Consider the following 23,764-nt stretch of genomic DNA (forward strand, 5'->3'; position numbering starts at 1 on the left):
TAAGAAGTGTATTGGAATGGTGCAGTCCAAAGGATCTGTTTGTGGATAGTAAATCATTGATAGGGTTTTACATGAATCTAAGCGGTTTGTGTTCTGTGTTTAGTGACTACTTACAGTATAAAGAAACTACATGTTACAAATCTGAGGGCAATGGATTCAGTAAGGTAAGGTTCAAATTATAATAGAACTTTAGTAGAATTTCATAAACTGAGGAAGAAAACCTGGATTGTCAAAACCTTAGGTTTTGCAATCTTAAAATGTTTGTTCTGTGCTTTAAAAGTACATACAGCTCTTCTCTCTGACGGTATTTGGAGTCTGATCGGGTTTAACATGGTGCATGTTGAGAAAAGCAGTTCTAGTTTTTAAGTCTGTAGTGTGGTATGTGGTAGGTTAGGCTTGTAGAAGTTTCAAAATGTGTTTTCGTGTGTACACAATACAACTGGCTAGTGATTATGTTCATCTCAGCTTTGAGTTCTTTTTTTCTTGTGAAAATGAGACTTTTTTTTGTTTCCATTAATTGGGGCTAAATTCAGATTTAAACTTCTGGGACCATAGAGGTTAAAGGCATACACTACTACTTTAAGCCTTTTGTTCAAAAGCTGAAAATAATAAAATTGCAAAGATCACACTTGTAAGATGTTGCTTTTTATGGATTAAATCACATTCTGATACATGCTTTGTTTACCCAGTACTTAGGATTTTATAGAAATGCTAAGGGGCAGGAGCAGAGAAGGGGAAAGAATGTAAATATCTGAATTAAATGTTTGTTCTATCTGAGAACCTGAATGTGTGGGTGCACTGAGATTTATGCACATAGATGGTCAATACTGTGCAGAAGTTTATAATTTCCTGAAAAAAATTAACGACTCAACCTCACCAATATAGTGGTTAGATGCTACTTTTTAGCACAGGGACATCAGAATTGACTTGACTCCTGGCTTAGCTTTCATAGCAGCCTCCCTTTCCTATAAATACAGCCCCAGTGCTAAGTGAATATGGAACATAGTACATGGTCTCCTAGACTTCAAGTGTAGTCTGATATTTTGCTTCCTACCCAGTACCTAGACTGAAGTAAATGGATATATTTTTATTACATGGCTCGTTGTTACTTGAAGATAGATAGATCTTAAGGCCCAGTGCCTGCTGCTCCTGAGCTTTTCACAAAATCAGTAGCCAACAGGAAGCAGGTGATGAATCCAGGCTCAGTATTTAGTCCCTCTGTCTGGAGGGGCACAGAGGAATAAGGGCACAGCTACACTAGAGTTTACAGCAGTGCGGCTGCATTAGTGCAGGTGCGCTGGTGTAAGCTCACTAATGTAGGCACTGTAAGCCAACAGGAGAGAGCTCTCCTGTTGGCTTAACTACAACGCTCACAGGCTTGGAGTAGTTATGTCATTTCACTTACAATTTTTATTACAAAAACACATTAAGTAAAACAGTATGAATGAATGGATTTGTTGGATACATTCTATGAAGAGAGAGTGGAAGAGTTATCTACTTTGCATCATTGTTGATAATCGAATTGTTTAGTCTAATATGGTTAGTACTGTAACTAGCTTTGTATGTTGCAGACTGTTGGAGACAGACAGCAAATCCTTGCGTTCAGTAAATGGGTCAAGAAGAAACAGTGGCTCCTCCCTTGTATCTAGTTCATCAGCTTCTAGCAACCTCAGCCATCTCGAAGAAGACTCCTGGATTCTGTGGGGAAGAATTGTAAATGAATGGGAAGATGTACACAAAAAGAAAGAAAAGCAAATTAAGGTATTAGTCAGTATTGCAAGACACTTTTTTATAGTGCAATGCAACTGGTGCTATTTGGTTTATTCTCCAATTGGTCTTCCATGTTTTTTGAAAAATAAGTGATAGAAACTAGAGCTATCAATTTAATTGCAGTTAACTCATGCAATTTAATTTAAAAAGGTTAATCGCAATGTTAAACAATAGAATACCAATTGAAACTTATTAAATATTTTTGGATGTTTTTCTACATTTTCAAATATATCTATTTCAGTTACAACACGGAATACAAAGTATACAGTGCTCACTTTATATTTTGATTACAAATATTTGCATTGTAAAATGAGAAACAAAAGAAATAGTATTTTTCAATTCACCTCATACAAGTACTATAGTTCAATCTCTTTATCATGAAAGTGAAACTTACAAATATAGTTTTTTGTTACATAACTGCACCCAAAACCAAAACTGTGTAAAACTTTAGAGCTTACAAATCCACTCAGTCTTATTTCTTGTTCAGCCAATTGTGAAGAGAAACAATTTTGTTTACATTTATGGAAGATAATGCTGCCCACTTTTTAATTACATCACATGAAAGTGGAACAGGCATTCGCATGGCATTGTTGTAACTGGAGATGCAAGATATTTACGTGCCAGATGCGCTAAAGATTCATATACCTCTTTGTGTTTCGGCCACCATTCCAGAAGACATGCTTCCATGCTGATGATGCTAGTTTTTAAATAAAAAAATAAATGCATTAATTAAATTTGACGGAACTCCTTGAGGAGAATTGTATGTGTCCTCCTCTGTTTTACCTGCATTCTCCATATATTTCACTTTATAGCAGTCTCGGATGATGACCCAATACATGTTCTTCATTTTAAAAACATTTTCACTGCAAATTTGACAAAATGCAAAGAAGATACCAATGTGAGATTTGTAAAGATAGCTACAGCACTCGACCCAAGATTTAAGAATCTGAAATGCCTTCCAAAATCTGAGAGGGATGAGGTGTGGAGCATGCGTTCATAAGTCTTAAAAGAACAACACTCCGATGCAGAAACTACAGAACCCAAACCACCAAAAAATAAAATGAACCTTCTGCTGATGACATCTGATTCAGACAATGAAAATGAACATGCTTCGCTCCACGCTACTTTGGATCGTTATCGAGGAGAACCAATCATCATGTACGCATGTCTTCTGGAATGGTAGTTTCTTGTTCACAATGTCACCTGAAAGTGAGAAGTGGGCAGCATTACCTTCTGCAAGTGTAAACAAACTTGTTTGTCTGAGTGATTGGCTGAACAAGAAGTGGGACTGATTGGACTTGTAGGCTCTAAAGTTTTACATTGTTTTATTTTTGAATGCAGGTTTTTTTGTATATAATTTTACGTTTATAAGTTCAGCTTTCATGATCATGAGAGATTGCACTACAGTATTTGTATTAAGCGAATTGAAAAATACTGTTTCCTTTGTTTTTTACAGTGGAAATATTTGTAATAAAAATAAATACAAAATAAGCACTGTACACTTTGTATTCTGTGTTGTAATTGAAATGAACGTCTGAATTGTGGAAAAAAATTCCAAAAATATTTAAATAAATGGTGTTCCATTGTTTAACAGTGTGATTAATCATGATTAATTTTTTAATTGCTTAACAGCCCTAATAGAAACTTCTAACTTATTCCTTCCATTCTGAAAATCAATTCTGTTTATGAGCTAGCAGACTTGTATGCCCCATCTGTCTTTATGTAATGACAGTACGTCCAGAATAATGAACATTTTTTCAATGAAATCTGCCATTGGAAATGCCTTGCAAGCTAGAAAAGATTCCTCCTTTCCTTAATCTTATTTCTGAAGACAGAATATACTTCATGTTCAGAGCCTGTGCTACTTATGTAAAGGCATGTGACAGAGCATCACTTGTGCAGATGAGGATACTTCAGATCTCTCACCCAACATCTGTCAAAAAAGACAAGAGAGCCCACTTGTCTGAGGCAAGTAGGAATGTTTTTTCCTAGCAAGTGCAAGTAGTTTTGCCGACTTAAAATTAGGTTTCTAGCACCTTATAGGTGCAAATAGAACTTCAAACTATGACCAGGATAAACCAATGCAGTGTTGTCCTCCCAGAGAGAACTGACCAGTGTCTTGTCAGTTTTGCTGCTGCTGTCAGTTTCACTACTGTACACAGGGCTCTGTAGAAGAATCAGGTCAGTTTTATTCCACTGATGTTTGATCTCTGCTGCACAGCTGTGTGCTGGAGCTCTTCAGGGGGGAGGAGAACTCACAGGGACTCTGTGGGATGAATACAATAGTTTGAGATGCCTTACCACTACTATCCATGCAGCAGCCAAAAGGACAAGAGGAGAGGAAGATAGGGTGGTTTCTCTCTTTTTTTTCTAACAGTCAGAATATTTTGGGGGAAGGAGGGATCTGTTAATGTCTGGTTATTAGATAACTGATGCTCAGGGGCTCCTTACTTTGTAGGGTTCAGGGAGAGCACCTTTCCCAGTGGCTTGGAGTGGGGTGGGTGGGAGGAAAATAATTTAACTAAGAATTGGCCTGTGACAGTTGGATCTGGCCAGAAATTGATATGAAAGATGGCAGGTAGGCTTAGTTCTGCTAGATGTTGAATAACTTCCAAGCCCCATGTAAGTGGTTGGGTATTTGTGTAAAGTGAGGAGCCGAGATAGAGAGAAATTAGAGTAGTTGTATGTGTGTGTGTCTAATTTCTTTGAGATGGCTGTGAAGAAAGATTTGAGGTCAGAGAAAAGAAGGAAAAGAGGAAACGAACTGTTTCTGCTCACACAGCAAAGACAGCTTGTGAAAAGGCACCCATAACAGATCATGGAAAGAAAGTGATTTGAAGTTAAGAGGAGGGAAGACCAGACAAAAGCAAGAGACTGTAGTAAGTAGGGCATCTGAGTAGGATTCGATGAAAATATTTGAGTGTCACATACTCTAATGTCAAACGGTTTTTGTGGTATTTTCACCAATTATAAAACTAGTCAAAATACTATTTTAGGGAACATAGGGAACAAATGTAACGAATGTTAGTGGAATATCTTTTCAATGAGTTTTCTTTTGCTGTTCAGCCAACTGGTAAGTTACACTTTTAAAGCTAATAAGGTGGATTGACAATTTTACAATTAAATACAGCGTAGAACAGTATGCAATAGCTTCCCATTAATGCCAGTGGGCATGGCGTTCTCTGAAGAGATGTCTTCAGATTTGGCGACAAAGGCTGCCCTTGGGCTTGTAGACTTGGGGAAATTTTTGAAACTCTGAACATAAACATATGGTACATTATTTTTCAGGCAGATTGATGTATGTTATATCCTTGGCACTTTCATCTACCTCAAAGCATGGACCTGGACATAATTCTGAAAGGTGACCTTAGGGGTTCTACCTTTCCATACCCCTAGCATGCATAAAGAATAATGCTGTGCCTGTTACCAAGTGCAGTATTTTCCTGGCATATAGCCCAGGTACCACTACTGTTTCTTTAGGTGTGTAGGAAGAGTTAATCTTTGTTACCTTGTAGAGCATACCTACATAAGTAACTTAATTCAGTGAGGATGAAGAGTTAACTCTCCTCTGCCACATTGAGTGAGATGTAGGGGATTGAGGGTGGTGCATTGTTGGGAAGCAATACCTGGAGGCAGCTTTTGGGAGTTTAGGGGCACAGTTATCACATGGGAGCAGGGATGGTGGGGCATGTCATAAAGGGCTTTTATGAGCTGATGGGAGCATAGCTGGCTCAGGGAGTTTAAGCTCTGCTCCCTGAATCAGCAAGGGATCATCAATAGAGCTACTAAGATACTGCTACAGTGGAGCTCCAGTGGGGCATTGTTCCCTTAAGGAGATTAAAGGGCTGAGTTCACTGCTGTAGAGCTACAGAACAGCTCCTGCTGTAGTGAAGATTCTTTGTTAATTACATTCCTTTCCTTGTTGACTTCACCAAGAAACTGTGTAATTGTTTTTTTAAATTGTTACTTTTTAAGCCCTGTCCTTGCCCTTGGAAACTCCCAGAAGAGACAATGCTGAGAATGATTTTATGTATTTGTCTTTTTTTTGACAAATAGAGAGGCAGTCTTTGAAAACTTTAACATGAAGCTAAATTGAAGGTCTTGAAATTAAAAGTACCCCAACTTTCATAAGACTTGGACAAATGATAATTACTGAGACTTATCCCTTAAATTAATAGAGGGTTACCTGCAAGGGTGTTTGAAATAGCGTTGTAATGAGGTCCTGGTTTCAACCTTAACTATGGAGAAGTTTCTACTTCTCCATAATTCTTATTTAATAAACTTACAGTAATGACAGCTGCCAATTTTTTTTCCTTTTCAGGATTCGATATTTTCTTAGTGAAAGGATTACTTAAGTAAAAGAAGGTTATCCTGCTTCAAGAACTTACCCAGAACAAATGATTAGATGAAGTGCTAGAAAATGCATAGGAGAGGAACTATGTTGCATTGTTGAGGGAATAGCTCTGTGGTTGGTGGTTGTTCCCAAGATTCCTAAACTTTCTGAGCTGTACCTTTTTCTTAAAATCTTTATCAAGCAGCCAAACCCCTTGTCACTCAGTCTTTCTTGACAGATCTGTAAATACAAGTACAATACTCAAGCACCCCTGGAATGAGACAGAATATATTGGTAAGTTGTTAGGGGCCCCAAGAATCTGTTCCTGATGCACCAGTTTATTCAGGAGAGGCTAGTATTGTGTAATAGCTGCCTGTCTCTTTTGAGAGAATTTATATATGTCCCACAACATGGAAGCAAAAAAAGTCAGAGAACCTGAACATATTACCCTCTTGGTATGCCTTTGTCTCTGAATACATGTTCAAATAGCTTTAAAAAAATATTTGAAGCACTGACATCAGTGAAATTAAGCAAAAAAATTAAAAAAAAAAAAAAAAAGCAAGAATTTCCCGTGGATATTGTCTCTAGCCAAGCAGACCCTTATCTGAATAATATAGAAGTATGACTTTTGTTGTACCGTATTAACATTTGAAGCCTAACATGCCTAAAATGATAAGTTTGGCAAATATCACTATTGGCTAATACTATGTAACCGTTTTGTTAATTATTTTTCAAATTTTAACTCATTGGGGATTTATTCCAACCAAAGATTTCTCATTTCTGAATCAAAGGTTACAAATGTAACAAAGGGTGTTGTCTCTTAAAGGCATTTTTTTGTGGAACGTCAAAATACTGTAACTGCGTCAGTTTATTTCTGGTGCATAGTAGTCTTGTGGTGGTGCTTGAAAGTATGTGCAACTGCTTAGATGCTCAGAAAATAGGCACCTTGATTTGATAAGTCTACTGAATGTAATTACTTATCCTCTGAAAATACACTTGCAAAGTTTTTAGCGTTTATTAAGTTGCATAGTAATCATACTCCCAGCATCTTCTTGGTCAACGCTCCTTTCTTTTGCTATTAAGTGAAAACAAAGCTTGAGTTTAGGTGCATCACCATTTAAACACTCATCTTTCAAGTGCATATTGTGGACTATGTAATTGTTTTAGAACATACTTTTCCTTTGTAAACCAACTTAAGTCATGAGAGATTTCCTTCACAAAAGAGATTTAAAATATAATTTCATTGTAGTTTGTTTTAGAAATTTACATTTTTATACTGTAGGAAGCACTAATGAGTTTCCTTTCCTTTTTCTTATGCTTCAGGAGCTTGTTCGAAAAGGGATACCCCATCATTTTAGAGCAATAGTTTGGCAGCTTTTATGCACTGCTCAAAGCATGCCAATAAAGGATCAATATTCAGAGCTTTTGAAAATGACTTCTCCTTGTGAAAAACTGATAAGAAGGGACATTGCTAGAACATATCCTGAACATGATTTTTTTAAAGAAAAAGACAGTCTTGGGCAGGAGGTTTTATTTAATGTTATGAAGGTAAGTTAATGATCGTTCTTTTTGAATATACAATACTGGAACACTGATGGAGGCTTTAAAAACCACTAGTCTTTGGCAATAGAACTTTCAAGGCTGTTAACACAGTATAAAAATTGTTTTACATCTTGATAGCCCAGATTCAAAGTTGGCTTGCAGATATTTGTATATTTAGCTATAGGATAACTTCACTTTATCAGCAGTAGAAAATATTTACTGGATTAGCTTAGATTAAGATAAAATCAATACTAAATACTAACAGCATAATGGAAATAGCTTGTGCAATAAAACAAAACACACACGTTGTGACAGTTGGCTAAAACAAGAACTTGAAAATTAGAAGTACCATTCAATCTTCAAACAATCCTGTTGAGTCTAGGTGTTGTAGCACAAAGTGAAGGAAACATCCAGACTGATCTGTTTGCTACAGTGCTGAAGAACAAGATGACTTCTAACTGCAGAGTAATATTTTATCCAGAATTTCCTTGCATTTATTAGCTGACTTAACTATTCTGAGGCTTAATTTAGGAAAAAAGATTGTCCAGGGCCCATGCTGAAATCCTTATTTAGCAGAAAAATTGGCCTGCTGCCAAATCGAATAACCCAATAAACCTTAGCTCTTATTAGAATTAGAGCCAACTGAAAACGCATGAAAATTGTCTACCTCTTAACTCCATAGCATTTGGTCCTCCGTGAAATGGCCCCACAATAACGGTGCTGCAGACAGGAGCTACTCCCTCTGTAGGCCAGGCTCTGTCATGACAGCTGTGGGAATTGGGGGTGACGGGTTGGGAGAGAAGAGGTGATAGTGTTGTGCAGCCTGTTGCCCAGGTTTGCCCTTGTATCTTCCTAAAATTAACAAATTCCTCTGGTTGAAGACTGCTTGCATCCCTTTCAAAAGGGGATGACAGAAATAACATGAAATGCTTCTGCTCTGTGCTAGCCTAGGGAACATAGAATTGAGCTCAGTCCTCTGAAGCATCGTGCTACCACTAGATCATTTGACCTCTAAATAGAAATTCTGTAATCTATTAGGAATTCAGAAAAGGAAGGGTAATCTGAAGGCCAGATTATTTGTTGAAATAGGTACAAGTGCTGTGATCCCATTAATGCTGCTCCCTTGCTGTCATGATCTGTTTCAGGCAAACTAGGGAGAGGAAGTCTTTGCAGCAGTAGCGGCGCCAGGGTTTTTGGCACCCTAGGCAGGGTTCCTTCTGCGCTCCCGGTCGTTGGCGGCAATTCTGTGGCCGGGGGGGAGGGGTCCTTCCGCGGCTCCCAGTCTTCAGGGCACTTTGGCGGCGGGTCCCAGAGCGAGTGAAGGACCCGCCGAAGACCCAGAGCGCGAAAGGACCCCCAAATCCTAGCGCCCTAGGCAACTGCCTAGGTCACCTAAATGGAAGTGCCGGCCTTGCTTTCCAGCCATCTTTTTTCAACTAGTGGAGTTAAAGGAAAATGATTAATGTAAACTGGCCTTGAATAGAGCAGTCAACAAGGAAACAGCCTGGCAAACATGAAGCTTTGGTCCTTCAACTTCACAAGTAGAATGTCTTAGTTTAGGAGACTTTTTGAAACCCTTTTCCATAGCCCACTTGAGGATACAAACTAATGGCTGAACAAGGGCACAGTTTTGAGTGGCTGTTTCCATATACAATCCATAACTTGACAAATATAATAGATCTGTGGCTGACATAGGAGTCTCACAGTCTTGCTATGCTGAGAACCATTAAGGACTTGCTGCTATCTTGAAGTTTAAAAGCCTTTACAGTTTGCATTTAGAAATGCTTATTTGAATATAGCCAATGTATTCATTCCAAAATGAAAATCTTTCAAACCTTTAATCTGCCCTTGGGAGCTTGCTCTTTAGACGCTGATTCAAAATAGCTTCAGTTGTCAGATGACTGCTCCAACAGGAAGGACCATGTCTGTGTTTCAGAGGTTAACTACTCAAGTATTGTGTTCAGTTTAAACACAAGTCACTTGGCTTGGCATTTTAAGCTTCTGCCAACTGAAAGGGTTGGATAAAAGTTGAAACAAAAGCAGAAAAACAGCAACCAGTGTGGAAATAAATGTTTTAATTGTTGGTTTTCAAAATCTTAAAGATTTTTATCTTCTAGGCTTATTCTTTAGTGGATCGTGAGGTTGGATACTGTCAAGGAAGTGCTTTTATAGTTGGACTGCTGCTTATGCAGGTAAAAAGAGTATTATGTCAAATGTGTAAAACCTCTAATGTTTTACTAGAATGCAGAACAGGATTCTTTTTTCTGTATATTTCCTTTCCCATAATTTCTTTTAACATAGTGGATCCCTGCTACTTCACTAGTCAAGGACATTTAAAGTTATTTTAGAGTCAAATTAGTATTTTTTTCCTTTGGTTCCGTCCTTCCCAAGAAGCATCTCATATAAGGAGTGACCTTTCTCAATGGAGGGGGAACACTTATTTCTCAAACTTTTTTCAAAAGTTACTTCAATGTTACCCTAGCTCTTACTTATTTCAACTTCAGCGGCCTTAATTGCTGAGTGACCACAAAGTGTCATTTGAATTAATGATGTGCCAAACTTCAGAGCGGTCTCTTTATTTTACACTTAGAGAATCAGTGCTCTAGATTAGAATAAGCTTTATAAATTCCAAGGCCAGAAGGGACCATTGTGATTACCTAGTCTGACCTCCTGTATTAGTACTCGAGCATCTCCAAAATAATTCCTAGAGCAAATCTTTTAGAAAAACTTCCAGTCTTGATTTAAAAATATTCAGTGATGGAGAAACCACTGTAACCCTTGGTAAATTGTTTCAATAGTTAATTACTCTCTGACTGGAAATAAGGCAAACATTTTTAAATAGTGAAATTGTCTACTTCAGCTTCCAGCCATTGGATCGTATTTATCTTTCTATACTAAATTAATGAACCTATTATTATATATTTGTTCCCTATGTAGATTCTCTTAGGTTCATGCTGTCAGAACAGTGATGTGCATTTACTTTGAATAACTCCAGCATGAATCCTAAATTAGCCAATGTACTTCTGGGTAAACCATAAGTGGTTAGAACTCCCCTGGGGTAAAAAAAATTGGAATGTCTTGGCTTGTGTCCTAAGTTTTCATAGTGCCTTTATGTCTAATACAGATGCCAGAAGAGGAAGCATTTTGTGTGTTTGTCAAATTAATGCAAGATTATAGACTTCGAGAACTCTTTAAACCAAGTATGGCTGAGTTGGGCCTTTGTATGTACCAGTTTGAATACATGATACAGGTAACTGTAAAAGCTGTTAAATGTATAGTATCTTACATAGTTAGTTAGTTAGTTATTAGCCTACTTCTGTTGTATACTTGTAATCTAAAATATTTTTTTCAGATATTGGGCAAAACGTTTGCTTATAAGGAGATTAAAACTGCCACAGGAACTCCTACTGCATGAGCTAAGGAGGAGGCGGAGAACTGCTTTTTTTTCTCTCTCCCCCCAAAAAATAAAATTTAGGGCTGTAGGAATGGCCATATCAGATCAGACTAGTTCATTTGCTAATGTAGTCTGTCTGACAATGGATTGTGCCAGTGCTTCAGAGAAAGATGAAAGAAATCCTATAAGATACCAATGTAATATGCCTGCTATCTACTTCTTTACCTCAGTCATGCAGTGGTTGGCGTGTATAAATCCTCATGTTGGAGTACCCGTTATTTTTAATCTTTTTTCTACTCTAATTGTATGTAATCTGTATAAATGCTTAAACATTTTTTTGTATCCTACAAACTCTTGGACTTGCATTCTTCACTGAATGTCAGTGATCCTCCCTCCCGCCCCTCCCCTGCACTGAAATTGTAGGAGGTGGCATTAGCTCTTGTTTAATATGTACTTTCTGATCCTCTCTCCCAGGAGCAACTACCGGAGCTTTATGTGCACTTTCAGTCTCAGAGTTTCCATACTTCTATGTATGCTTCATCATGGTTTTTAACTATCTTTCTTACAACTTTTCCACTACCAATTGCAACAAGAATATTTGATATCTTTATGTCTGAGGTAAGCAAATATCTGTAATACATTCACCACTCCAACAATGCTGTCAGTTAGGTAGTTCTATAAATTCTACTTTTCTGGGGGGTCTTGCATGCAGATTTGAAAGTAAGCATGTTTTATCTCATTGGTTTGTTAGGGAACCAGTCTTTCTCTGTATGTATTTTGTGAAGAAAAGGCTAATCTGACTCTGTGGTATAAGTTCATCCAAAATAGAAGTGTTAAAGGGGGGAAAAAAGCAATGAAATGTTGACCACATCTGACCCCTGCTCTGGATGAAATGGGCAGCACTAGTTTGTAGTAGACAGGGGTTCACCTCACAGCTAGAGTATCAGACTCTTTCAGTAAAGGAATAGAGTTCAGTGGGCAGAAATGCTGCCTTCTGGTCAAAGTTGAGAGAGCTTGAGGAGGATATAGAGGAGGCAGAGGAAATGTTGGAAGGCAGCAGCTGCCTGGTGATTATCTGACCTGCAGATAAATACGTTATTCTGTAGGACTTTCAATCTGGCACTTCTCACAAATTCAAAATGAAAACATTAAGCTTCATGGGCTTCAGTTTGTAACATTTTTTTCACATTAAATGCTGCTTCTCCAAACTCGCAAGTTTTAGCATCAATAGGTGCCAATGCATATCTTATTGTCCTACATCAAGAGTGTTCTCAGTACTGTAAACGTGTCTCACATTCCTTTGTAGCTACAGAGGACTATTTAAATAGCTACTTGAATTATTTCAGAAATGGTATAATACAACTAACATTTCTTTCCTGAGAGAGAAGTGAACTGTTTTTACCAAATAGTTCACATAAGACTTTATTAAAGGTTGCACATGTATAGTACCCTTTATGTGAATGGGCTTACTTCGCCAGCCACTGAAAGGCTGTCACTTCTGAGACGCGTTTGGTAGCTTTTTTGGCAGTGTTTAATCCTCACTGCATAAATTTAGGGTGAGGTGAAGAGTGCAAGACTGACTGTAACTTAAATGGGATTTTAAGAAGGCATATTGTCATGACTTACTCTGGGATTTGGCCAGGATGCTGGGCCAGCTCCCTACCTCACTGTGTAAGCTGGTGGGTATTCTGCCTTACGGAATTCCAGCAATTCATTTTTTTTTTTTTAAAACTTCTGTTTCCAGGGTTTAGAAATAGTATTTCGAGTAGGTTTAGCAGTTCTTCAGATGAACCAAGCAGAATTAATGCAACTTGACATGGAAGGGATGTTACAGGTAAATTTACAATCAAGTATTAAATGCAAGCTCATTTGAAAGCCATGAATATATATATTTGCCAATACTAATTCTTTATATTCTCTGAATTGCTTTTTAGCACTTTCAAAAGGTCATTCCACATCAGTTTGACAATGGCCCAGACAAATTAATCCAAGCATCTTACCAAGTCAAATACAATGCAAAAAAGATGAAAAAGTATGTGCTGCATTTTGAGAAAATACTGTACTGTTGCCTCTTGCTTTGTGAATCTATAAAAATATTTGCCCAGTATTTTAGTTTGCGCTTTCCCTGTTAAGTAGTTCTAGTATTTTATTCCCTAAATATACTAGTTTCAGCAAATGGCATGTATAAATTTTTATCAGCATAGTAATTCTTCTAAAACTAGTAATCGCTATTTTTTGCTGATTACAGTAACTAAAATGTCTCAGGAAAAATAAGCAATCTAAAATACTTATTGAAAAGCTGCACGATCCTCATAAATTACACTGACTTTTGTAAACAGCATATAAACTAAAATATAAAAAACAGTTTGAAAAATATTAGTCTTGGATTCATGCTTATGACGTAGATTTTCTAGAGGTGAAAAATCCATTCGCACAACAATGAGGATTGCTTGTATGATCAAGATGAGTGCTGTTTGTAATCTGCACAGTTGTAACTTTTTTTTACTGCTGGTTAAGAGCTCAGTAGTACTGTCATGGTTACAAGGCTAGGTTCACCTCTGTCCCCTTTCTGATCTCTGAGTGCACCCTCTCAGGTCTTGTGTATCATGCCTCTACCTATCCTGAAGTGGAACTGCGCAATTGTCCGATTCTGAGACTGGGCCCTGTGTCCACATTTCTTACTCTGCAAAGCCAAATGAGTTTGTGCACCTGTGGTTCTTCCCTTTTGGGGAATCGCTGGTGATCAGTGGTGAACAGTGATCAGACCACCTTCTTAAAACCAAAGTATTGTTTGTTTTGCAGTAGGAGAAAAGGCATTTAGAGTGGATTTAAAAACCTGTCTACACTCATCTGTCCTACCTAAAGTTGTATCATCCCTTTGTGGTAACTTAGGCATGCCTAACTTCAGACATCCTCAGGAGGGTGTTGTCTCAGTTTGGTACCTCCGAAACCTGGCAGAGTTCCTTTGTCCTTCTGTGTTCCTGAGCCTTTTCCTCTCATGATCCAACCATTTTTGTAGATTGGCTGGAGAGGAGGCAAAATAATTAAAACCAATAGATCTGGTATTCCGTCTCTTTCTATTGAGGTAACTCAGTGTATTTATAAATCAACATCCCAACAACCAGGCCATCCAGTATTAATAATACAGGGCAGCTCAGAATCCATCAACTACAAAAATAGAAATGAGTTCTAATTTAAAAAGAAGGCCAAATTTCTGTACAACGCAAAATCATGAAAACTGTTCGATGGTCAGTTTCCTGGAGCAGTAAGTAGGCTTGAGTTCTTTAGGGAACTTACCCAAAGCCCAATTAAATCAGTGAGTCTGTCCATTGAATTCAGTGGGTTTTGGATTGGGTGCCAGATACTTAGATGCTTTCATTTACTTGGGGATGCCCTATAATTTTTTCAGATAGCTTACTATAAGGAAAAACGTACAGGCAACTCTCGAGCAGTTACATTAAACAAAGGAAATGTCAATCATTCATTGACATGTACATTTTTCTGCTGTTGTTTATTGGGCATATCCATATACCAGGCAGTAAATCAATTGTAATATTTCTAATAGATATTTACCATTTTTTATTTTTAGGTTAGAAAAGGAATACACTACAATAAAAACTAAAGAAATGGAAGAACAAGTTGAAATTAAAGTAAGCATGACGCAGCAGTGTAAATGTCTCTGAAGATCAGTTGGCTTGTGGGGTGGGATACTAGTCTGATCTGGGGTATCTGCAATGGTGGATTTCATGAGGTACTAGAATGACAATAGTTGTACTTGGGCTTTGGGTTCAAAGAGGAAGTTTGTAATGTATTCTGTCCCTTCATTGGAATTCTGATAAAAATAGATACATTATATAGAAATGATATGAAATGCTGCTTTTTTGGTAATTAAAGCATGGCTACAAATACGTTTGTAACTTTCTTATCTAGGTGTGGGTTTCCCACAGAGGATCTGCTGGAAAAAATAAATGTAAATGATAGGGAAGAAGTTTAACCCTCATTTAAAAAAATTCTGACATGTTTGAGCAATGCATTATCTGCTGGTGAGACATTGAATTTCTTGTGCATTGAGGTGTGAGATCAGAAGCAAAATATTGGAAAATTTTTACTCTGATAGTTTTCATCCTTGAGTTTCTGGAATTAACATATATAACATTTAAAAAAGAACCTTTAAAGTTCAGTTCTGCTCTGAAAAGTCCTTGCAAATGTGGCCCCTTATTAGCAACTGACCAGCTTCCTGTCTGTATTCATTTATTGTATCTACTTGCTTTAGTAACAAAAACAAGCTTTTGCTGTTTTTGTACTCTTAGCCTTATTGGCTGTACAATTTGAGCTAGATTCCTCTTCATGGGTGTCAATATATTCATTTCCAGTCATAGGTCATCACGAACCTTGTCTCATTTCCTACCAGCTTCTCTATCCAGCTACACGTGCCACAAAGCATACAGAATCTATACATTGCTAAATTAGTGACAAACAATGTATAGTTGGTGAAGATGTTTTTAAAACATCCTAAGATACTTTGCAATGTTGTAATCTTCTGATGGTTGGATTTCAAAAGTAATGTGAACATTATTATGCAAAAAGAAAATCAAATCCTTAGTCTTGCCAAGAACAAATATTTACATTCGGTTCATTAGGTGAATGTTAAAACCAATGACAATCAAAATTTTCAACGTCCCTTTAGTAGTGTTTCTGAGGTCATTTGCTTGGACATAGGTTTGGGTTTGATCCCTCTCCCCCAGCCACTAAAAGCTGTGTGAAAATGAGATCACATCTTTGGCTCTAAAAACAACTCCTTCCAATATCCTGTTAGGGGAGAAGCCCAGTGGTGATGGGAGATGTCATGGAGTATGCAGCCAATTTGCTAACCTGGGTTATGCTAGGATATTCAGGATTAAATGTTGAAACTGTTTCAGATTGCTTCACAATCTTAATCTATTCTTAGTAATGTTAATTTATTTTAATATCTGTTAGGGTAATGTGTCCTTTCTGTAAAAGAATAAAAGGCTGAACATGAATAAACGGTTCTGATATTTATTAAAAAAAAGGGCATATTTTAAAAAGTTTGCACTTCTGTGGTAGGCATCCATCCTGCTGCTTCCAGCAAAACTCCTGTTTAGGGAGGGGAAGAGGTAAAACTCCCATTTGTTGGTATTCTTTATTGCTGTAATCTATTGAATCCCTTCTTCCTGATGTCTGTATGTATTCATTTCAGATTTCATTCTCACTTCAGGCACACATGCCACAGATACTGGCTGTGCATTCAGCGTATAAGCAGACACGATGCTGCTCCATTTCTAAAATTAACTACTTAATACTCATAACAATCATTTGCACATACCAGTAAAACACATAAACAAAATAATTGTTAGTCTGACAAAACAGAAGGTCCAGCTGAGCTACCTAAAACCCAGATATAAATCAGACAGGTTACAGGTTTATATGGAAACAAAATACATACCAAGACATTTCCATCTCAGGGACTTATAACAGTTTGGGGGTAGTAAATTAAAGGAGCAGTTGGTCTTTAAACTAAAGGACAGGGCTGGAAGTTGGGAGATCTGTGTTCTAATTCCAGGTCTGTAACTCTTGCTAGTCACTTCCATTTTTGTGCCTGTTTATCTGAAAAAAGGAGGGTTCTTGCCTTCTGCACATTGGTATTGTGTGGAAGTAATTAATGTTCTGAAAATATATTGATCTTTTGATAAAAAGCACTGTTTTTGGGCACACAACTTTAGATTCTTTATAGGAGTCTGACTTTGAGAGGATGGATGCTCAGCTTTTGAGTCACTATATCTAAACACTTCTGAAAATGTAGGCCTGCTTCCCCGTTATGCCCAAAGAGATTTGGCAATAGTACATAAATTAAAAGAATACAGTGAACAAACCTTTGGGATTCTCAGCATAGTAACTGTAATCTTTAGCACCACGATTAATGTGAAGATTGTTTAGTTACTCTAAACTTGACTTTATCCTGTGCAGCTTTGAACAAAGGGGTAGATACATTCTTAACTTGTATGCAGTTAATTATCATGATTGTATGTGTAAGTGGCCATTGAAAGCCCCACATCTGCTTCACGCACAGTTGTGACAACTGCATGAACAATCTATGCTCTTGTGCATATGCAAAAGGTTTAGAAGAGCCATTATAGGCTATTTTCTTAAACTGGTGAAACCTCCTCTACAGCTAAAGCTGGCACTAGTAGTTTTCTGCATGGGACCTGCAAGAAATGTTCTCCCCCATTCCCTTACTTGCTTTCTCTCCAAGTGATGGGGATGTTTTCACTTTTGGGACTAAGGAAAATATTTTTCAGGATAACGCTAACTTTCTTGAATTCCAGCTAGCTAGTTTTCATCTGGCCTTGTCTGAATTGTATAATCAATTTTATAAAGCTAATGTTGTTTACCATGGAATCTTGAATAGCCTTCTCTCTCAAATGTTATGTAGGCAGGTCTTGTGGCTTACAGCTTGTCTAATACTTAATACCCTTTGTTAGAAAACAAAGTTGAGACCAAATTTGCAATCTTTAACAAATCCTGTTTCCATATTTTCTGTGACGTGCTAGCGTGTGTGTGTGAAAGGGATGTTTTACTGCTGCTTTCTTTACTCATTTATAATGTATGTTTCGTAGGTGCTGAATAGTGTGGATTTATTTATTTATTTTATTATGTATTTTGTTTTTTTATTTTAAGAAATTGTTTAAACTTTTTGAGTTTCTGTTGTCACTTGATTATCTATCTGTTTAGCACATATTCTCCCACATGCACATTTAAAACTATCTTGCTGCTTTTACAGAGATTACGAACAGAAAACAGACTCTTAAAACAGCGCATTGAAACACTAGAAAAAGTGAGTACATGAGTGACGGTATTTAGCCTGCATCTTTACGATATAATTGCCACAAACTTGAATACATGAAATGGGTACCTCATAACTGTAACTTGTTTATAAATTTTTGTGCACTATTCTGCAGTATTTGTTAACTCTACTTAACTGAACAGCATGGCAATAATATAGTGCTATGGATGCTGCTTACAAATGCAATGTTCTTTAAAACTTGTATCTTAGGGTTGTACTAAATGGATAGAATTGCATATAATTTAAAAATCCCAACTTCATCTCTCTTGAATTGCATTTCATGCGTCAGAAGGATCTCTGCAAAATACAAAAGGATTAGAGTACACGTAGTTTGGGGGGATTCTTAACTATCCAAAGTCCTAAGTTTCTAGCCACTGTAGGTGAGGGCTGAATGAAGAGTCAGCAAATGCTCACTGTGAGCTAGTAAAAAGAGGATTGAGATGAATGTGGGTTCCACCCGTTTCTGTATTTCCGAAAGTCTAATAGGCTGTTTCAGCACTCCCAGTCTAATTCAGTCTGGGAAGCCTGATGCCTGGTACACATCCATACAAGAGGCCAGAGTATTACATTAGAAATCGGGTCAGAGGCAGGAAAGACTTGGGTAGGCTTTCAGATAGATCCAAACGTCTTAGACTTCTTTAACCGTTGGACTTTAGTATAACTCCGTGGATTTCATTTTGTTTTTTGAAAGCGCATCCAATTATAAAAGTAAACCAGTATTGATGTATTGTCAAAATACAGGCACTGCTCATGGATAACCTCTCCATCCATATCCTGAAATAATAATTCTGGTTGTAAATTTGTGTATCTGATCTGGTGGTAGGTTTAGAAATGTAAGTGTTTTTTTTCTTCTGACTTGCAATATTAAATTGTTCACTTTCCAGATTAAATCAGACACATGTATAGAGCACATAGCAGTCTTTATGCACTAGTAATTTCCTGGGGATTTTCATGCCCCCCAGAGACATAACCCATTTCAAATGGTAAATCGATATAACAGTGCCTTTAACAGGTGTTGTATCAAATTTTGATTTGTAATAGCAATAGAGAACATTAACTTGCAATAAATCACACTATAAATAAGAGTGCAACATTCATGAAGCAAAAAATTGGGCAAGAAAACATTGGTTTAAAGAAAAGACTTTGGGAATGTTTCTACTTTTAGTGTTGATAATATACTGGCAAAACTTGCATGAAAAGAACGAGGAGTCTGGTGGCACCTTAAAGACTAACAGATTTATTTGGGCATAAGCTTTCATGGGTAAAAAACCCCACTTCGGCTGTATGGAGTGAAAATTACAGAGGTAGGGATAAAATATACCGACACACAAAGAGAAGAGAGTTACCTTACAAGTGGAGAACCAGTGTTAATAAAGCCATTTCAGTCAGAGTGGATGTGGTCCACTCCCAGTAATCGATGAGGAGGTATCAGTACCAAGAGAGGGAAAATGCCACCGGACTCCTCATTGTTTATTGTGGATACAGACTAACCGGCTACCCCTCTTACATGAAAAGAGAAGCCTATTTTTAAGACTGCTAGCGGCTGATTGCAACAAGTCACTCAGTAGTGAATTTCCATTATTAAATATTGCAGTTTTACAAATAAAAGTACAAGAAATCTTTCAGAGGAATTTGAATATAAATTTGTAGAAAGCTTTTTTAATATACTTAATCAAATATGAGAGCATTTGGTAATTGTGTACTTCAAGCAAAATTTGCAGCATTTCATCTTCAGGGTATTCCAATATTAGTTGTTGCTCTTAAGTGTCTTTCATTTTTTTTAACAATTCTATTAGTTTAGGAGTGATTCCCTATTAATAGGGAAATAACTGTACAGGAGCAATATATTGCAAACCAATAGGAATGTTAAGTGCACCTGTTGTGAGGAAAAAGATGCTTTTCCTTCTGAAAAAAAAAAACTAATAGTCATAATATAGATGACTTAATTGTGACTTTGAGGAACATTTGAACCTAATTTAAACAGCTAAGTGATCAGCTTAATATAGATAAGAGCTAAATTCTCTTAATGTGACTGAACTTTCTCTTGATAGTTTAACAATATATTTTGTCTGGAAGTAGTAATTTGTATGAGGGAAGTCTACTTTGTTACAGAGAATCTGAAAAACATGTAAGTGCCTTAGAGGAGAATAGACTTGAAACTGCACTTGCCTGAAAGGTTCAGTGGGTTCTTTGGCTAAGCAGAACTGCTTTGGATAAAATGCTTGTCAGAGTACTTAGAGATCTAGGAAAACTTTTCTGTTGTAGAACTTGAGCAAGGTGTGTTAAACTAGCAAACTAAGTTATTGCTAGAATGCACTAATGCAAACTATTGGCTCCTAAACCTATTTAGAATAAGTTATTGGCTCTTCATGCCTGACGTTTTGCATCATTTACCTTTCTTGCTTTTACCTCTTGGGAGTCTTGGTATGGCATGAATGCCTCTGCCTTTAGCGGAGTTTTAAATGATTAGATTATGCCTTCCTTTCATGGTATAACCATGGGTGAAGTACTTTACGTGCATGTTCATATTCAGAATATTTCAGATACTGCATTACTATCTAGTGTAAATGACTAAACAAAAAATGGTTCACATCAAAATGCCTAGTCTATTCTAGATGAGTTTTAAATTCTTAGTTTGGCTTTTGAGGACCTCCTTCCATTGACTGCTAAAAGGGAATGCTATAGATTGATACAGAAGGTAATCATTGCAGTGACTTTCAAACATAAATTGTATTAATTTGTATGAAAAGTCAGTCCTGAAAGATTACTGTTTGTATGGAAAATGGGTAGAATTTGACATTCACTCTTGGATCTTAATTTGTCACTCTTACCTCTCCTCTGTTTTTGTTTCTTTTCCCTTATCTTCCTGTCTAAATTTTTCCTTTTTGTAGGAAAGTGCTTCCTTGGCAGATAGATTGATACAGGTATAGTTCTTAAGTATTTTACCTTATACCTCCCCCTCCCATCCTCAAAATGGAAAACACTGTATTTAATGCATGGATAGTTCCATGCATTTATTTTGAAATGCAACCTTACCTACTTAATTTGGACATAAAATATTTTAGCTAATTCTTCATTAGAATTTTGTTTATTTTTAGATGCTAAAAATAGACCAATCTGACATCTGCACGTTGTAATATTTTTCTAACATGAAGTTTGTAATCCATGGATTCTGTGGCATTATATTAACATTTACCCTTAAACTGAACGCTGAAAACTCTTAGCAAACCGGTGCATGTATAACAGAGTAACATTGCATGAACTGAATTTTATTGAATGCAAGTACACAACTGAACTTGCTAAAAGATGGTAAGCTTTAATTTCACAAATTAGAGCAGTACTAAACTGCTACATTTTACTAAATTGTTATCAATTGTAACTAAGTTCTATGCTGTTTGAGATTTAATATTGCAAAGTAAATGGCTAAGCATCACAAAGGCAGTCTTTCTTGGATCTGTCCTCAACTGCTTTAAAAAGAAAATTATGTCCTAAGGGACAAGTGACAAGGGCCCAGGAGGCTGAGGAAAACTACCTCATAAAACGGGAGCTAGCCACCATCAAACAGCAGAGTGATGAGGCCATTACTAAACTGGAGCAAGCTGAGAATACCATCAGGGAGCTCCAGCAGCAACAATGGGTAAGGAGCCTGGTAGCACTTCTTCTCATCTGTCTCATTCACTTGTTTTTTTTCTACTGGTCATGGCACGATCTCTGTGCTGTCCTTGTAAATATTTTGTTTATCATACTATCTGCACTCATGAAATTATACAAAATCCAACTTGTCAGAATGATAGACCATTTAATAGCGTGGTTTGACTTAATTGATAGGATAAATGTAAAGAAGTTTAATTTAGTCTATGCACACATCAGACAGACAAGTTGTTGTTTTTCCTTCAATATTTTTCTGTAGGTCTTCAAAAATGTAAGTCCAGGAATTGCGACTTAATTCGTAAAACCTTTGCCTAGCCTCTTGTTATAATTTAACATGGAATGATTTTAATTTTTCTACCTACTTAGACATTTTGTTGTTTCCTGAGATTAGCTTTTGTAAACCAGTTAGTAGGATATCATCTGTAGGCTTCTAGTGACATGCTTTTTTGGTACAGCATAAAGTCTTAGCACTTTTTACTAAAGGAGAACATTAACTATGCTGCTGCAGCATATTTTGGTTTGTGTAGAAATAAAGTAGATGTGTAAACTGTAGCTAGCTTGTGTAGAATATGGAAGCTTCACTAAGTGGTCATTGCTGCAAAATGGATTCAAAGTGTCATTTTGCTCTAAGCCGCTGTCAGAGCATTTGCTATTTTCTCCTGAAAGCTATAGGTGTGCCTCCGCAGTCTAAACTTGCATTTAAGAAAAAGTTATGTACTGGCATATAAACTCTCATATCCCTTTAGACCGTGCATCACAAAGTACCTGTCCGGAGCCCTAGACACTTCTGGCACATGTCTAAAACACAGTTGTACAACCAACAAGAAAATGATCAAATCAAAATACAACTGTATCCCTCCCTACCGGTACTAGCCTTAACTGCACAATTCCTTCCCTAAAGCTCAGGAAATACTTGCACCTGCAGTCTGGGAAGCTGGAAAATGTTTTTCATTTGACAAAGGTAAATCTGTATGACCAAAATACAACTGGAATACAAATTTGTAGAAACTGAAGCATTTTGTGCATATGCAATCTATATTTGTAATGCCCGAATATTGCATTTCAGAGTAGTTGTAACAAGAAAATGTAGTCTGACTAGATCATAACTGCAAAGAGAACTGTGACTGACCGGCATGTAACAAATCATGGCTTGCTTAATTGTGGCAAGTTTCCAATTAAACAATAAGAAATGGATTGTGGGAATGGTGGAGAAGTTCTTGTAGCTGTTTTTTGACTTAAAGCATTCAAGTAAGTACATTTCCACTGAAATGAAACTTTTTATACCCACAGCCACTTGTTAAGTTTTCAAAAATATATTCTCGTGTGCCGATAAAAAAACAAGGGTTTGTATCTAAATGTATTTCTGGACATACTGTAGCATCTCCATAGTTAGTGCTGTATTTAAATTTGCAATTAAAGTGGGACTAAAATCTATCTTTAGCAATTTACTTTGTTAAATTTGGGAGCTAAATTCACTCATTTTGTATGGGGCAAGCAAATTTAATTATTTATTCAGTTATTTTACTAGTCAAGCTGGCATTTTAAAAACTAGCCCTTTCTAAAATGATGTTAAAGGGCCTCCTTGGCACGTCTGCTTTCTGGTGTACTAGGCATAAGGATGAGGGAGTCCGTCAAGCATATTAAGTACAGAGAATACCCCCACCTTTGCCCCCCTGGAGAGTCTTTGTCCACAGCCCTCTTAAATACCAACTCTGGCATCACTGCTTTCACCCCCTTGAGTCTCTGCACACTGGGCAGTAGCACTGTGAGTCGCCAAATATGTAGGATTAGCTGCTGTGTAGGTGGAGGATGGGATGGATATTGTAGGGATGGTGAGGCCTGGGGATGAGGGAAGGCATTTGCCCTGTAATCACTGTGCATGTACTAAATTGCCCTAAATGTCACATCCACAACCTTGATTCCAGCCATATACTTTCAGTTGTACGAATAATGCATGAGACTGGAAGTGCATGAGAGATTAATATTCTCTGTAGATACAATCTGTGTTGAAGTTAAAGTTGTGCATTTGTGTGATATAAAGGAATTTGGTGTGCATTGTCATTGGCTATATGTTGAAAGTGCAAAGGAGTTGATTGTGGAGGTGAGGAGTCAGTGCGTTTTGTTAATGGGATGATTGGATGCCAAGGCTGCCTGAACTGGTGCCTTCCTGTATTTTTAATGACTCTGTGTTGGTGGAGTTTACATAGTAAAC

At 37.1% G+C, this 23,764-nt stretch overlaps 1 protein-coding gene across 7 annotated transcripts in view; it reads left to right on the forward strand.

The window, feature by feature from the left end:
* The window catches only part of EVI5 (ecotropic viral integration site 5), a 132,445-nt gene that overhangs the window by 23,184 nt on the left and 85,497 nt on the right, over positions 1 to 23,764 (forward strand). For 4 of the 7 annotated variants that reach the window (XM_030572078.1, XM_030572075.1, XM_030572076.1 and 1 more), the window contains 11 exons: positions 1,572 to 1,761; positions 7,427 to 7,651; positions 9,763 to 9,837; positions 10,770 to 10,895; positions 11,514 to 11,657; positions 12,784 to 12,873; positions 12,974 to 13,071; positions 14,629 to 14,689; positions 17,839 to 17,892; positions 20,793 to 20,825; positions 21,395 to 21,538. In XM_030572078.1, the coding sequence (XP_030427938.1) occupies positions 1,572 to 1,761; positions 7,427 to 7,651; positions 9,763 to 9,837; positions 10,770 to 10,895; positions 11,514 to 11,657; positions 12,784 to 12,873; positions 12,974 to 13,071; positions 14,629 to 14,689; positions 17,839 to 17,892; positions 20,793 to 20,825; positions 21,395 to 21,538 (1,240 nt within the window). Of the gene's footprint in view, positions 1 to 1,571; positions 1,762 to 6,344; positions 6,398 to 7,426; positions 7,652 to 9,762; positions 9,838 to 10,769; positions 10,896 to 11,513; positions 11,658 to 12,783; positions 12,874 to 12,973; positions 13,072 to 14,628; positions 14,690 to 17,838; positions 17,893 to 20,792; positions 20,826 to 21,394; positions 21,539 to 23,764 lie in introns of those variants that run through there. The other 3 variants (XM_030572077.1, XM_030572081.1, XM_030572082.1) reach the window with 3 other exon arrangements.

The sequence above is a fragment of the Gopherus evgoodei genome, chromosome 8, assembly GCF_007399415.2.
Source record: "Gopherus evgoodei ecotype Sinaloan lineage chromosome 8, rGopEvg1_v1.p, whole genome shotgun sequence".
Classification (NCBI taxonomy): domain Eukaryota; kingdom Metazoa; phylum Chordata; order Testudines; family Testudinidae; genus Gopherus; species Gopherus evgoodei.